The sequence below is a fragment of the Phytophthora infestans genome, genomic scaffold, assembly GCF_000142945.1.
Source record: "Phytophthora infestans T30-4 supercont1.20 genomic scaffold, whole genome shotgun sequence".
NCBI lineage: Eukaryota > Oomycota > Peronosporomycetes > Peronosporales > Peronosporaceae > Phytophthora > Phytophthora infestans.
The window spans coordinates 842635-858599 of NW_003303739.1; the positions used below are offsets into that span (position 1 = coordinate 842635).

A 15965-nucleotide genomic window follows, 5' to 3' on the forward strand; every position below is an offset into this window, starting at 1 on the left:
CATGGGCATCCGCAATACGCGGCCGTTGCCTCTGGCGAGCGAAGAGCTGATGCTGGCCCCGTTCTTTAAGCGGCGCTTCCGCTCCTGGCATCTGGAGCATGTGCGGCTGGCACTGCAGCGCTACCGACTGCTCACGCCGCGTTTTTGCGTGGACGCGCTGCAGCTCAGCACTATCCTGGGAATTAAGGAGAAGAAGCTCGTGGACGACGTAATGCGGCTCTTCTTACCGCGGACACCCACCAGAGTGCAGTGTATGGTGGACGTTATGGAGATACTCATCGCGCTAGTTCTGGTTTGCCAGGCGCCCAGTATGCTGCAGCGATTCGAGCGTGAGTTTAAGTGACTGTTATTTACTAAACAGAGTACTACTACTTCGTAGGGCTTACTGTTGTTGCATAGTGATATTCGATATAGTGGACTTGGAGGCTAGAGGGGCCATCTCGACGACGGACTTGATAATGTGTGCGTTGCAGAGGAATAAGGTGGTAGTACTGGAACGATGCTGACTGTTCGTTATTGCTGCAGTGTGTGGGGCGGTGGGACGAGCTATAATGAAGCTATTTGAATACACGGTGAAGCCTGAACAGCAGGCAGCGATGGCGTATACTACAGACGTACTGGATTCGCTTGGTGGGAGCAGAAACGATTCGATTAGCAAGGAAATGCTTTGTAAATTTATGGTGTCGGACCGTTTTGCCGTTCACTACACGAAGCAGTGCACTGGCGAAGGTACAGTACATTGCAGTTACCTACTGCATTTTGAATATGTGGCTGTAGTGATGACTCGCTGCCGTCCACAGATAAACCGAAGCTCTACATTATGTTGGAGAAGAATTCGGAGTTTCTGGGAGCTGTCGAGTTTAGTAGCGAGCAGCATATGCAAGCGACGTCATTGAGGACAGTACGGGACATGATTTACACGCAGGTACACCGAGTTCCCGAGGATTTTTCATTCCTCTGTCAAGGCCGTGAATTAAATAAGGTGTGGGAAGTGGATCGTCGAGCCTGGTCTGTTGTGCCGTTTGCATTGCGGGGATCACCAGGGCTGCGAGCCGATATCCTCGCCAGAAATCGTGGTCTTCAACGACCTAAAGCTGTAAATGCTTTCGAGTTTCGTTACATGGGCAATCTTATCACACGCTACAAGAAGTCTATCCATGATATCAAGCCTGTTTACAAGCACCACGCCTTTCGTCTACGGGGGAAAGCGCCTAGAAAACATTTGGAAGCGGCCGTAGAGTGGCGCGTGGCGACTACTTGGAGTGGCGAATGGATGTACGAGCAGCAACGAGTTAGGTCGACAACAAGGCCCGGCATCTTGAAGGCTCTGCGAGCATCAGCTCGACCTCAGCAAGGAGTTCTCGTGGTAAAATCGCATTTTGGAGAAATTCTCTCGTCATCTTCCATGGATGATACTGCAAACGGAGACAAAGAGTGGGATCAACGTCATTCAACACAGCTAGAAGGCACGCCGTCGACACCACCACAACCTGAACGGCGAATGCAGCGAATTGTCTCGCTGAGTTTGAGAGAGCGCAAACGTGAAGATAAGCTACGTAAGCAAAGAATGCAGTGGAAGGCAAGACTTATCGCGATGGAAGCCCAACATCAAACGGAGAAAAAGTCAAATAACGCGAATGGGAAGCGCTTCCGCCAATCCATGGCTCGAAACACAAAATTTGCTCTTGATAACATCGACACATCTAGCGTGACAACTGTGTTGGTTCATATCGAAGAAGACAACATTCTGCCGTCGCGTCTTGTTCGCTGTGAACCCAAGAAGAGACGGAGGCCAAAAAAATCGGAGTGGAAAACTTGGCGATGGGGCGTACCTGGAAGGCTGCTATCTTCTTTACCTCCGAGGCGCAAGATGATGAAGGCTTCGAAAATCAGCGATGATATTTGTTTGGCTCCGCCACCAGGAACTTCAACAAACCAGGAGCTTGGGCTTGGTAAGTTTCTCAGCTCAACGAACATTTTTCTTGAAGACGATGAAGTGGAAGTCTTCCCCGTACTGATTATTCGACCTCTTGGAGAGCAAGTTTGTGTGAATGAGTACTTACATGGCGATCTCGAATACATGTCAGTGCCATTTAATGTTTCGGTCGACCAACCATCAGTCGAGAAGGTACTGGAGAAGCCTTTGTTTGCGAACAAAGCATATTTGACGGAGTTTGAGTATGAAATCAGCGCGAGGGAAAGCAATTACGAAGCTCTCTACCAGCATGTTGGTAGTGGATTACTCCAGGATGCCATTTGGCTGAATCGGCGTGACGCTTGTGGTCGCACGATGCTGCATGATGCAGCCGAGTTTGGGCATGCAAACGTGATGGAGCTGTTATTGAAAGCCCGTGTTCTCGTCGATGTTAAGGATAGCGGAGGAGATACACCACTCCATCATGCCGCTCGCAACGGACGGTTGAAGGAGGTGGTTATACTTTTGCGAGAGCGTGCAACACCGTGGTTACCGAACGCCGAGGGGAAATCCCCACTCTATTGTGCTTGCGAAACTGCTGCCAAAATACTAAATGCTCAGCCCGATGGGAGGGGGCCCGAGGCAACGCATGCTGATGGTCCCAGAAATGATTTGGCCTCTCAACCTTACCCTCAGCTACGCCAAGTGATCGATTTACTCTGGAATAATTACAAAGTGGAGGATCTCGTGCGTAAGGACGGCTATGATCGTACGAATTGCGTAGAGCTCGAGAAAGAAGTTTACGGCGATATGATCCAAGCTTGCCATGACGGAAATTTGCTGCGAGTTCAAAAGCTAGTGGAGTTGGACAAACGATCTGTTCTACAGTTCATCAACGAACAAATGGAGATCTTGCAGCGTACAGCACTTCATGAGGCTGCGGAGCAGGGTCACACAGCTACAGTGAATTTGCTGGTGAAGCTCGGTGCTGATGGTTTCTTGACGGATCAACGTCTACAGGTTCCATTGCATTTGGCTGCTTGGAAAGGATTCGATAAAATCGCAAAGTGTCTGGTCACAAAGTTCCCGCAAACGGCGGCATATCAAGACATAGCTGGTTGCACGCCACTCCATTTAGCGGTTCAGCAAAAGCACTGGGGCATTGCAGCGGACCTCATCTGCGCCATACAAGCGAGAGGAGACGTGATGTATATGACACGGGTGCTTGGGTGAACCCGCAAGGTCGAAGCGTGCATTGCTTGAATCTCCACGATATTCACGGGTATACTGCGTTGCACTATGCTTGCATTCACGGCAACTTCAAGATCTGTAAGGCATTGGTTAGTGCAGGGGCTACTACAACGACTCTACGATGCGAATATCGAGTTCCAGCAGGATCTCCGCATCTTTTGGGAAGATGGTGGAAAGGAAACGTCAAGCGAGTTGGGAAACGCAAGAGTCTGATGAAGGAAGCTGACCAAATCAAAGTTTTCGACGTCGAAGCAGCCGAACTAGTGGTACAAGGGTGCAAGCAGAACTTCTCGAATTATCAGGAACGACTAGCTATGCTTGAACTTCTTTTTAATCTCGAAAATGTCGACGATTCTAGCCGCGAAAAGCCGACTCCCGTGAGGATGGCCACGTCCCCAGTATTCCACATTGCTGCTCAGCTGGCAGACATCAATATTAGTATCGCGGTGGAAATGTGTCGCCAGCTTCACAAACTACAAGTTGAAATCAACATGCCACACCCTCGAACGGGTGAAACGGTGCTGCTTCAGGAGTGTAAACGAATCTGCAGAGTAGCAAAGAATTGCTCTGGCATGAGCTCTCAATACGCAGACGGAGCGATGGACCAATTGGCACTTGTTCGGTGTTTGTTGGAGCTGGGGGCAAATGTTGACCTGGCAAATGAAGTCAACGGTGAATCACCGCTTGGATGTGCGGCATGGTATGGACACTTAGCGCTCCTGGACTTACTTTTGGAGGCCGGTGCTGATAAGGACAAATTCCTTCGACAATGTTCGTTCTCGCCGCTGCATTTTGCTGCGTTGGGGAATAACGTTGTATGCGCAAAGATGCTCATTAGTAGCTCTGCAACTGTAAATGTTGAGATGCCTCCAACAAATGCCGAAACGCCACTATACTTTGCGATTCGTTCGAAAAGTGCAGAAATGGTGGATCTACTTCTCCGCAGTAACGCTGATCCCTGCTCACCATGTACTGTGCAGCAAGGTTGCTCTTCATTTGGAGTCATTTTCTCACTCCCAGATGGGTGTATCAGTCGAGCTGAGGAAGGTGCTAGCACTGAGCATCAGGGAGTCGGTACTGCGCGAATTGTTGCTTCACCGCTGACATTTGGACTGCTGGTGTCTCAGTCTTTGAAGGAATGCCGTCTCCCGAAAGAATTGAGTTGTACGGTGGAACGCTCACGGAGGCAGACTCAGTGGGAAGACATGAAGTCGATTTGTACGATGATTGCAAAGCGATTGCTCGAAGTTAACGGTGGAAGTAAAGGCATAGTAACGCGTGGTGACATCCTCTTAGCCTGCGCAATGGGATTCTGGGAACTTGTGCAACTGCTTCTGACCCAGCAAATCTCACTATCGAATGCTCCAAGCGTGTTTGGTATGAACGCTCTGCATTTGGCCGCTGCTGCAGGCCAAACAAAGGTCGTTACTGCGTTGGTCGCGGGTGGAATGAACGTCAATTGCATTACTCGAAGTGATTCATCAAAACCACAGCGATCTGAAGGACGGAGATCGTGGTATGAGTGGAGTGGATGTGGACACAGAGGGGCTCTCTTCTACGCTTTGATACACGGTCACGCAGAAACAGCAGCGAAGCTTTTGGTGCTTGGAGCAAAAGCTGAACAGACAGTTCCACATCTACAAAAAAGAAAGGGGGCGGCATATTACATCGATAACGATTGCAGAGAGCTCTTTGTCGTGCATTTTATTGTCAGCAAGGCAATGGTCACAGCGACTACAACGGGGTATGTGGAGAGGGGCACCGGCAGCGTATCCAAAGTGGAAGAAGCGTCTGTGAAGTTGGTGCATTTGATCGAGACTAGCATTAACGAAAGAGTACCTCTCCTCCACTTGGCTGTTGCCTTAGGGTACGCACCTTTAGTACGAGTTCTCGTGGAAGCTGGTATGACGATTCTCTCTGGGTCCGACGTGGATTTAATCTCGAAGCCAGGGATGAGCAGCACAAACATGCCAACTGAAACGATTATCCACATCGCCATCTCTTACGGACACTTGACGATGGTGGAGTACTTTGCGAAACTCGCTCAGAATAGCTTTCCAGGGAGCCTCCACCGTGAAGGCAAAGTCTTTAAGAGTCTTCTGGTTACTGCTTGTGAGGCACACCAAATTCAAATCTTACGCTTTCTTTTGAAGCATGACGGAGTTGACGGTGGAGGTTTTACCTACAGTGAATGCAGAGACGAGTTCCAGAGTGCACTGTGTACTTGTGCAACTTTTCAGTTTGTGGAGGGATTCGAGGTGCTGATCCAGTGTGGAGCTCGACCTGATGTGAACACCCTTGTGGGTTTGCTGAAGGGACTTGCAATATCATCAAAGAATGAAAGGGCTAGCTGTCAAATCGACAAAATCCATGAAGTACTGGAATGGGACGATTGCGAGCATCGCTCGTCATTTTCTTTCCCGGGGAAGAGACGTCCACATGACTTCAGGAGTAATTCCGTCGGAATTGCCACAAAGCTATTGGAACTGGTCCTTTCGTCTAACTTCATGGATGACATCGATGAATTTTTGGGGCCGAGCCCAGTCTATGAGCTGATGTTCAAAATCCTGGTTATATGTTCGCGGAACGGCCTATGGTTTGTTCTGGACGAGTTATTTATTCTTCATCAGGACAGCTTTGTGGATGCTACGAGTATTTGGAAGCCTGTTCTCGTGCGGGCAGCGATAAGCTGTTTGGTATTGCACAGAGCTGCCATGGACAATCAGGTGAACTTGGTCGCATTTTTTCTTCGTCTTGGTGCTCCAGCGGATTTACGACTCGGCAAAACTCGACCGACGAAGTGTCCAATATGGTATGCTGGATCGAGAGGATCTCTGGAAGCGTTTCTGTGCTTGGCCTTGCACTCAGAAACGTTTGCGAGAGACCTGGAGCTCGATGCACTCCGAAAGTTCGATTTTACGTTCTTGCCACTTGTTTTCCGATCTATTGACGAATCCCGAGGCACTTTGTCGACCTCAAATACCACATGTCGATGGCAAAACCTGAGTGCGTTCAGCTGCATTGAACTCCCGAAAAGGCATACAAATGGATTATTAATTCAAAAGTTCGTCAACTATGGACTCTTGATATCTCGCGGGCACAGTGACACCTCCCTGCTACATCATGCCTCTCGACGAGGAGAGTTGATCGCCGTTCAAGCTCTTGTTAAAGCTGGTGCTGACCTAACGGAAACCAACCAAAATGGAGTCACCCCATTGGAAATCGCAAGCGGCAGAAAGGATGGGTTTGGCCTGAGCATCGTACGCCACCTGATAGCGGCAATAGCACAACAAAAGCTTTCTTCAGCAGCAACCATCATTGATCGGGCGTTAATTCGCTGTTTTGCCCAGGAATCTCCATACGCTCTTAGAATTGCGCAAGCGTTGTTGAATGCTGGAGCGAGCCCTCGCTTTTCCTGTAATGCAACGGAAAAAGAAGCTAACGTGTGTGGGTTTGCCCGGATTTCTGCAATGTTTTTCGCAATGAAAACAGCTAATTCCGCAGGAGTGAGGCTGCTTGTGGATCATGGAGCTGCAATTACTGTTGGGTTGTCAGAAGTGTTTTTGGCGCAGTTCGTGATAGCTGCACAGCATCCTGTAAAGCGCCACTGGAGAAGATTTTCGAAGTATTTGAAACAGAGCAACGGGAGAAAATTACTGTTGGACATTGAAACTATCATGAAGACCCTCTTGGAGAAGGAGGTGTTTCCAACTGCCGTGAATGCCGATCTGGTCCTTCAGATGCTCACTTCTGCCTCCGCCATGGCTGCTACAATCGCCCATGCAGTAGACGACAGCAAGAGGTTTTGGGGTATCGCTGACACGATCCTGGATAAATTCCCAAAAGAGGCAAGCAGTCGGACAGCCGAGTGGAATCAGAAAGCTGCCCTTCACTATGCTGTGGCAAGTCTAGAACTTCCGATTGTGGCTAAATTAGCTAAGCTACGAGGATTTGATCTGCTAGCCCAAGACGAAAACAAGCAGACGTCACTCCACTTGGCTGCTGTTGGCGGTGACGAGACTATTTGCCGTGTTCTTCTAGAAAAGCTGCACTCAAATACTGTGAAGGCAACTGCAATAGACGCTCAGGATAGCCGTGGTCGAACTGCCTTGCATCTCGCTGTTATTCATGGCCACGAGACAATTGCAAGTATGATCGTTGCTGCTGGAGCTTCGCTCGATGTACGCTGCCGTGAAGGCTTGACTGCGTTGCTGTATGCTGCGAAATGCAATCGACTGGCCATCCTAATTGCATTATTTTCGCGAGCACAGCCAAAGCCGCATAACGCTTTGCTTACAGTACACCAGGAAGCTGGCATCTTCGTAGCTGCACGATCTGGAGCATTCTCTGTTGTTCGGTGGTTCCTGAATTTGTACGAGAACGAGAGCAAGACTGATGCACACAACACGACGGTTCTGAACGGAAGAAGAACGATGTTTAATATGCAATGTAGCGACGAGCGGACAGTCCTCCACTACGCAGCCATCTACGGGAACGAGGAAACGCTTCAGCAACTAAAGGTGACTGAAGACGGCGTTAAATCTGGACTCGTGGATGTTGTGAACGCTCGAGATAAGTTCGGATACACTTCGTTGATGTACGCTATTGCATTTGGCCGACTCAGAGTTGTTCGGTCTCTGTGTGAACTCGGTGCAGACCCGTTCACAAGTATTGATCACTCTGGAGATCCTGGTGCGCACCCTTACACTACTGGATTCGACATTGCTGGTCTCCTGCAGTGGTTTGCATTGCCCGGATGGTACTCGTTTGCTTGCAAATATCTCTCTCCTCAAGAAAAAATGAGCCTCGTACGCTCCACCTCTATTTATGACGATTACTTGCGGCATTCGAGCTACACCAAGAGAAAGAAACGAGACAAACCTCCAGTGGAATGGCGGTCCAAGTGGGAGCGTCCGCTAGGGTGGGGAAAGTCACGAGGTAGCACCCAGATCCGGACATCCATGCGCTCTTGGCGATTCCCTTATAAGTCCATCTTTGACTACGCGTGCGAGATTGGGAACGCGCAGATCGTGGACTTCCTGGTGAGCTTGCGTCTTCCACAGACTTTCCGTGGTTTAACATACCAAGCACAGCGACGCAACTTCATGCAGGCCGTGCGCTGGAATCGTCTAGAGATCGTTAAGACTCTTATCACGTCAGCAGCTGGGAGTATTGTGATTGAATCAACGACAGGAAACCACTTTATGAACTTCTTGGAGACAGGCATTGAGTGTGCAGTCTCGCGTGGACTGGAAGATATGGCGATCTATTTGGTAGACAAGTGGCAAGGGATCATGGAAAATGGTCGTGACGGGGCGACTCCAAGTGCCTTCGCATTCCAATTCGCACCAGCTTTCCAAGTCGCGTGTATTCGACGAATGTCGAGACTTATGGAGCGAATGATCGAGCGTGGCGGAGAGGAGATAATTGAGTTTCATCTGAATGAAGGCCCTGCTCTCGTCTACGCTTTTGCGTTCGGCTACGTGGAGATAGCGGACTTACTACTTCGCAATGGAGCAGACCCTGCCATGGCCACAGCCACGTACTCGGCTCCTTCAATTCGAAAATGGGTGGAATTTGGTCGTCCGAAAAGTGCGTGTGTGTCCTGGCAACCACAAACTGCAGACGAAACGATGCATACGAAGCGTCCTGCATTTGTGGGACCTCTGAGTGTCTACGAAACGCCGACGCCACGACTACCAGTTGACGATCTTTGCCAAAACTTGGCTGACATCAGACTCAGCAAAAATAAATCGGAACAAGCGAAGCCGCACGACGATGCAACTTCACGCGAAGACACCGGCATATTGGAGAGTACTATTTACGATGGAAACTTGAGCGAGCATATTCGCAATGGTGAAACATTGCCAGAGAAAAGACAATGATGCCAAATGAGCCGAACTCAAGCGACACGGAAGTTTGAACGATGCAAAATATTTTCATGGTGTCCAATATGGGAGGGCTGTGATGCCCCTGTCTGTCTATGAGATGCACAGCAACGGAATGCTGTATGAAAAGTGACGAGGTTCTACATGAAGTCGGCAGCTGCCTTCCGTCCCTTTGCCTTCGACTTCTTGGACTTCTTGGAGGCAACTGGAGACGGCGTCGTCACCTTCAGCACGCCCTTAATGTCCTCGGTATCCTTCGACACTGCATCGCGCTTGGCCGAGGCCTTGAGGCGCTTGACCGACACCTCATGCCGGAGCGCCTTGCTCTTGCCGAACGTCACTTTCTTACTCGCGTCAGCCTTCTCCTGCTCCTCCCGTGCGGCTTGAGCCTGAGACTCGGCCTTCCGCTTCTTGGACGCCGACGCAGCTTTCTTCTTCTGTGTCTTCTGGGAGCGTTCGCAGTGGCCACACAGCGTCTTGTCCTTGGGCACGAGACCCTTGCCGAATCCTCCACACGAGCCGCAACGCTTGAACCTCTTGCCGCTCTTAACGACGCTGGTGTAGGTCTCTTTCTTCTTCTCCTGCTTGAGCTTCGTATCTTCCTTGACCGGCGTATTTTTAGCAGGCTTCTCGTCCAGCTTCTTGGGTTCCGGTTGTTTCTCCTTCTTCTGCTTCTTTTGCTTCTTACTCTTCTCGGTTTCAGCCGACGGGCTCTTCATCTCAACATCTTCCGTCTTTACCTCAGCGGCAACTTTCTGCTTCTTGATTTTCTTCTTAGGAGATGATGTCTCCGTTTGTACCTCCTTCGCGTCCTCAATCTTCGTCGTCTCAACTTCACCCTCAGCTATCTTCTTGGCCTTACGTTTCTTGGACTTTTTCGACTTTTTCGTCTCGCCAACTTCATCGTCCTTCGCAGCTTCACTCACAACCGGCTCCTCCTTTGGCGTCTTGTCCTTCTTTTCCTTCTTCACAGTCTTTTTCGGCTTAGCTGCTTCCTCCTGTGCAGCCTGGAACGAGTCGATGTGCGTCAGAGTGAAGAACTTCTTGTACAGCGTGTACAGTGCTGCGCGGTTGCGCTCTGCCGTGTCGTCCGCCGACGCAATCGCAAAGATCCGGTGCTGCACCTGCGCCACGTCGACCTGTTCGAACACCTTGTCTTCTTCTTCCTCGTCATCCGTCTCCTCCTCGTCCTCCTGGTCCTTCTCCTTCTCGGGTTGAGCTCCAAACTTGTATTTTGTCAGCATCTCCTCGAACACCAACTCGCGTACACGCTTGAACACCGTCTTATCATACTCCGAGTTCAATAACGTGAAGAACGGCTCCAACAGCGTCATGAACGCCTCCGTTGTCACGTCTTTGCCCGCTGCATTGTGGATCTCCGTCAAGTACAGATCTGCCAGGTGCATGCGCAATCCATTGGGCAATTGACTCACAACTTCAGTGGACAGAATCGTCACAAATTCCTGGACTAATTCCTCTTCCCAGTCCTGATCACGGAGCAGTACCACCGTCTCACGGACGAATTTGCGCACCAACGAGTAGAATTTGTCCAATCGGAGGCCATCCAGGCCGTGCCATTCGCGATGCATAGTACGGAAGAATGAGTGCACGAATTCCAGCGCTGACTCGGCGGTCGGGATGCGGTGCACAAGGCCAGCCAAGTTGGTGGACAGCTCTTCCTGCACGGGACGCTTGTCGCTCATCCACATGCAGTAGAACAGCGCCTTCCAGAGCTTGTCCCATTCCAGCTCCGTCCACTCCGTCTTCTTCGTTAGGTAGACCGTCAACTTCTTCAACGCGCGGTCACGATACTTTTTCTCTAATATTAAAAAAAATAATTGGTTAGAGCACGATTCCCCAGCTAATACGAAGAATTTATTGGACTAAAAGAAACATACCGGTGTGCGCGAGGTGCTGGCCGAAGCGAGAGGCGGCGTTCTCCATGGTGGCGACGTACAGGAGCGTAGGAGCAGCAGCTAATGGCCGCGACGTCACCTGCACGAGTCAACTGAGCGAATGCCCACCACCGCATTATCAGAACGTTGCGATTGGTTATAAAAAGCTTCAATTTTCTTTCAATGACAGATCTTCGTCTTTTACTTATCATTTATTGGTCCAAATTCCTAGCGTCTTACCTTGCAGACAATCACGGTCAACTTTGCCTCCCGTACAGACACTTCTTCCTTGTACAGCAGCGCTCGTGGCCATGGAAGGTGTGCTATGGACACGAGAAGGCCGCAGTAAGCTGCTGCGAGGCTGGCATAAGCGCTACTTCGTGCTATCAGAGACCGGAACTTTGCGCGAATACTCGTCCGACGTGAGTAAGAAGGAGCTCTTGTCTCGAGCACGTCGAGCGTCCTCTGGGGCGTCCACTACGTCGTCCACATCGTCTCCCGATCGCAGCAATTGCAACAGTGGGATGACGCTGAGACGTGAAGTGGACGTCCGAGGCGCAGCTGTCAAGACGTTGCCGTTTCCTCTGGTAGGGAAACACAACGCGTTCCAAGTGACCATCGCCCCCATATCTCAGATAATGGGTACACCACAGCAAAAACTGGTGCTCAGTGCACGGCAAGCCGACGACGTGCGACAGTGGATGAATGCGTTGCGCTCAGCTGCGCTGAAGCTGACGATTCCGCGGCGCCCGAGCCCCATGGGCTGGAGCAGAGGCAGCGACTCGAGAGGCGAAATGGGCAACGAAGAAGAAAGTGACTTTGTGGAGGTGAAGATGCCGCAACGAGCCGATATGGCGCATCTGAGCTCCGTTTATGAGTGGATCCACGAATGTTGCGTTAAAACAGCCCAAAATTTGACAGTCGCCGGCGTGGATATCCCCAGAGGCTCGTTGCTAGTGAGTGCCAATGGAGTCTCCTTACAGACGCTGACGTCAGTGGAAGTGAGGAAACTGCTGCTAGAATCCACGGGAACACTACCGGTATCGCTGAGATTCTTGCGGAGTCCAGCCAAGTGTGGCGTCTTACGAGCGAAACTGTACACTAGTCCGTTGACGCAGTTGAAATCATTGGCGAAATACCGGAAATCGTCCCGGATGGACTGGAAGGAGCAGGTGGTGGATCTATCGGGGGATTTACTGACGTGCCAGCTGAAGGTTAAAACCCCCCTGGCCATCGGAAACAGCAGTAGTAATAGTAGTAACAGCAAGACGAAGCGAGTGCTGGTGCTGAGCAGCGGCAGCTCGGTCAAGCCTGTCCACGAACTGGTCTCCGATCGCAAATACTGTTTTATGGTGACGGTCCAAGCCCATTCCATGTTGTTCCAAGCACGGTGCGAGGTGGATCGAAGAGCATGGACGGACGCAATACAACGTGCCATCACTATAGCGGAAGGGTTAGTTCCTGGAGGGGCATTAGCGCGAGGCTCATTTGATTTAGATGCGCTACAGCTGCAGAGTTCGATGAATATGCGACATTTAGAACAAGAGTTTGAAGGCATGGAGGGAGGCGACGGAATAGATTACGACGACGAGGAGGATGAGAGCGATGGGGGTCTGGAGGATGAGCTAAGCCCCGTGGATGCTTCAGCGCGTCTTCCTCTGCCAAAGGACTGGATTAGTGCGACGCAGTCCGCTGCGTATTTACCGGATAAAGAACTCACTGAGATGCTGCGCGTTCTACAGTCTAGTGGACGCTTTGTGGAGGCTCTCCAGTTGATGGAGAAGAACACGACACTACGCGTCATATACTGGCAGCAGATTTTCCGATGGGCGCTGGTCCCTGCACAAAGTGGCGAGGAGTCCCTGGAATTGTTTCAGCAGCTGGCCCAGACGCCTCTTTCCGAAGAGTAAGATCGATTACCATGTGCTGCGTTTATCTGACAATCTACTGACGTTGTTTTTGTATGAACAGAGACGATTCCCAAGTGCAGAAAGACATTCCTCGCACGGCCAAGTGGCTCGCTGGGTCAGCAGGCGCACCAGAGCTCGACGACACTGAACGTGCTGTCCGATTAGAGCGATTAGAGCGCGTGCTGCATGCCTTTCTATCGAGCTGCTCTCTCGACGTGCGGACCGATGAGGAGCCGGTGTCACCTTCGTCTGCTGGGTCTTCAAGCTCGTCTTCGAGCTTCTACATGCAGGGCATGAACGGGTTGGCATTTATCTTGCTGGAAGTACTGGAGAACGACGAAGTGGAAGCATTTCGATTTTTACGAGGCATTGTGGCCCGTATCTTACCGCACGTGTTCGGTATCTGCTGCGAAGGTACCGGACGCGACCACTTCGACTTGTTCCGGTCGCTTGTCGAGGTCGGTGACGTCTTACAGGAAGTGGCTCGACTGCATCTTCCGAGTTTCCACGCAGCATTGGAACGTGCGGGGCTTCCAGTCTGTTTGCTGGCGTACAAGTGGTTCCCGACGCTCTTCTCGGACGTGACGTTGACAGCATCACACTCTCAACTGCGTTTTGATACTTTGTTGTGTTGTTGGGACGTGTGTCTGTTGCTGGGACTCGAGGGGATGTTCTGTGTGGCGTTAGCACTCTGCAGTGCCGCCGAAGACGACGTTCTGGCTCTAGCTGGTTGTGGCGATGCTGCGTGCAATAGTGCGGAGCAGGTGAGCGCTACGGTCGGTCGCTCATTGGCTCTACTCACGCCCGAGGATCTCATCACGAGTGTGTGTGAAGTTCTGGAGTTGTGTAGCCATCCAGTGCTACTGAAGCTTCGGAACGCACATCGCCGTCGACTGAAACTCGGGTACTCGAAAGTGGGCAACGGCTTTGCTGCCAGAAGTTCACCCGACCGGACTGTGGCAAAAAGACCTGATGTTGTGCCACCACCGATGACAGTGACCGACTTGGACTCTGGCAAGGTATTTAAGATCTCGAATTCGGGGAACATGCTACTTCCGACGACAGCGTTGCAGTAGACTCGATTCATGAAACTTTTTCTTCGCATCTAAATAACTGTACAGATGCGCACCAACACCGGTGTGGTGTCGTTTGTGCAATCACATACAGTACTACACGTAGTACTGTCGGGCATGAGCTGATAAGGATACATCAGTTAGCATACCCCGACATTCCTGGCAAGCAAAGAGGTTAACTAAATACTTCTAACCGGATACTGTAGAAGTTTCGGTTAACCTCTTTGCAGCATAAACTACATTTTCTAAAACAGAACCACAGCTCCTCGTGGAAAAATATACTACAGTAGTAAGTAGTGTAAAATCTACTAATAAGTAGGTCGCCTCTTTCGCTAGCGTGGGTTTTTCCCACCGAGTTGCAAAACTGCTGTAGGGCATTTGCCTTGATGCTTCGCCAGATAAAGTTGACGGTACAATATTTTGGTGTAAAGGAATATGATATCAAAGTTTTCTATCCGTTAAACCCAGAGAACATTAAATTTGGAACACTCGAAAGGAATGTTTGGGGTTATGTTCACTTTGCCAACACGATACGGCGCTTGCAGCATTCTTGTGGGAAAGAAGAGCTTTCATGAACACGAGGACGATACCGGAATGCCTTTCTTCTATCCTAGTGTAGCCATAACGCTTTGGGCGTCAATACAGATACCCCAGGAGTAGATATCGGATGCATATTGTTGCACAGAACCTATATTTTGTCCTACAGTATGACCGGTTTTATTGGATTTGGGAGAACAGTAAGTAAGAGAGTACATGTACTACAGGAGTTCTAACATTCAGAAACATGTCTTCGATTGATCAACAGCACCTAGGAAATATCTGAATTACAAGTAAAATTGCTACAGGGAAGTAGAATCTAGCATCCATCACCTCCAGCGATACTCAGGCAGGACGTTGAAGGGTTGAGCGTGAGAACAGTAATAGTCAGCGAATACAGGAACATCCCCACAGCAAACGTGACGATCGCAGCGCTTGCACACTTGGTGTAGCCTCCGTAGCTGCGCAATTGTTGAGTATCGAGCTTCTGCCTCGGCAGGAAGTACAGCCCAATGAACCCCAGCGCGTTGATTCCGTAATTAAGAATCAGCGCCTTGAGGACGTCCGATCGTGCTTCAGGGGTGTCCAGCGCCACCTCAGCAATGTTGTAGAAGTTGGTGCCATTGAAAAGCCCCTCTGCGTTGGTCTGTACGAAGGCTGAAACCAAGAAGTACATTGACAGCATCAGTCCAGCCATGGCACCCTCCGAGCCTTCTTGGATGATCTCCGTCAGAGGAATCAAGCTGGACAGCCAGCCGATACCGGCTGAAACACTAGAGAACAGCGTCATGAAGCGGTAGAAGTATCGATCTCGTAGAATATCTTGAGTAACCAAGATCGAGAGGATCAGCTGGGGGACGATGAGTAGAACGATAGCCGTGCCGTAGAATGTTCGCCATGGTCGATTCATGAAGTAGTGCCGCCACGCCACAATCGTAAGCAACATCGCACCATAATACATGAGTTGCTGCACGAACGTGTTGTCACCACTGGCACCGGCCCAGACGCTGATGATCACTGAAGGACCGCTGAACGTGATGCTACAGAAGAGTGTGAAGAAGCACATGAACATCAAAATACTCCACACGGCCTTCTGCTGCATGATCCTCCAGAGAATCTGACCACGCGTCTTCATGGGCGTCGAGAGGGAGTAGTACTTCTCCTGCCAAGCCTTCCAGACCAGAGGGATCGACAAAGCGACCACAATGCCAAACACGAGCAGTGACGTGCAGTGATGCGTCGAGTTGCTTGCAAAAGTGTACGCAATGGCGTCCGTGAAGATGTACACGACACTTCGGAAGATCAAATACGATCCAGTGATGGCTCCTCGCATCCCCAAAGGCTCGCGTTGAGACAGCTCAAGTACTCGCGTCTGGATACAAACATACGTCATGACGTTACCAGTACTAGCCAGCGTAGCGAACGTGATGATGGCAACAGCTAAGCCGGTCCCCGCAGTTTCATCTTCCATCGACTCGATGTGCGCGTCCAAGCCC

General features: G+C 50.6%; 4 protein-coding genes across 4 annotated transcripts; 2 read left to right on the top strand and 2 right to left on the bottom strand.

Moving 5' to 3' along the window:
* Nucleotide 1: 1 nt before the first annotated feature.
* Nucleotides 2-8836, top strand: PITG_10724 (uncharacterized protein; the record flags this gene model as incomplete). The annotated part of the gene is made up of 12 exons (XM_002901515.1): nucleotides 2-329; nucleotides 400-462; nucleotides 526-729; nucleotides 801-1623; nucleotides 1708-2047; nucleotides 2129-2498; nucleotides 2622-3123; nucleotides 3165-4794; nucleotides 5113-5466; nucleotides 5566-8063; nucleotides 8109-8762; nucleotides 8812-8836. The coding sequence occupies 12 exons, from the start codon at nucleotides 2-4 to the stop codon at nucleotides 8834-8836; spliced, it is 7791 nt and encodes a 2596-aa protein (XP_002901561.1).
* Nucleotides 8837-9194: 358 nt separating this feature from the next.
* On the bottom strand, nucleotides 9195-10998 carry PITG_10725 (ribosomal RNA processing protein 1; the record flags this gene model as incomplete). The annotated part of the gene is made up of 4 exons (XM_002901516.1): nucleotides 9195-9638; nucleotides 9780-9827; nucleotides 9888-10873; nucleotides 10953-10998. 4 exons carry the CDS (start codon nucleotides 10996-10998, stop codon nucleotides 9195-9197), a joined length of 1524 nt encoding a protein of 507 aa, XP_002901562.1.
* A 248-nt stretch (nucleotides 10999-11246) lies between these two features.
* PITG_10726 (uncharacterized protein) lies at nucleotides 11247-14058 on the top strand (the record flags this gene model as incomplete). The annotated part of the gene is made up of 3 exons (XM_002901517.1): nucleotides 11247-12855; nucleotides 12921-13878; nucleotides 13981-14058. The coding sequence occupies 3 exons, from the start codon at nucleotides 11261-11263 to the stop codon at nucleotides 14056-14058; spliced, it is 2631 nt and encodes an 876-aa protein (XP_002901563.1).
* Nucleotides 14059-14718: 660 nt separating this feature from the next.
* Nucleotides 14719-15965, bottom strand: PITG_10727 (uncharacterized protein; the record flags this gene model as incomplete). The annotated part of the gene is made up of 1 exon (XM_002901518.1): nucleotides 14719-15965. One exon carries the CDS (start codon nucleotides 15938-15940, stop codon nucleotides 14789-14791), a length of 1152 nt encoding a protein of 383 aa, XP_002901564.1.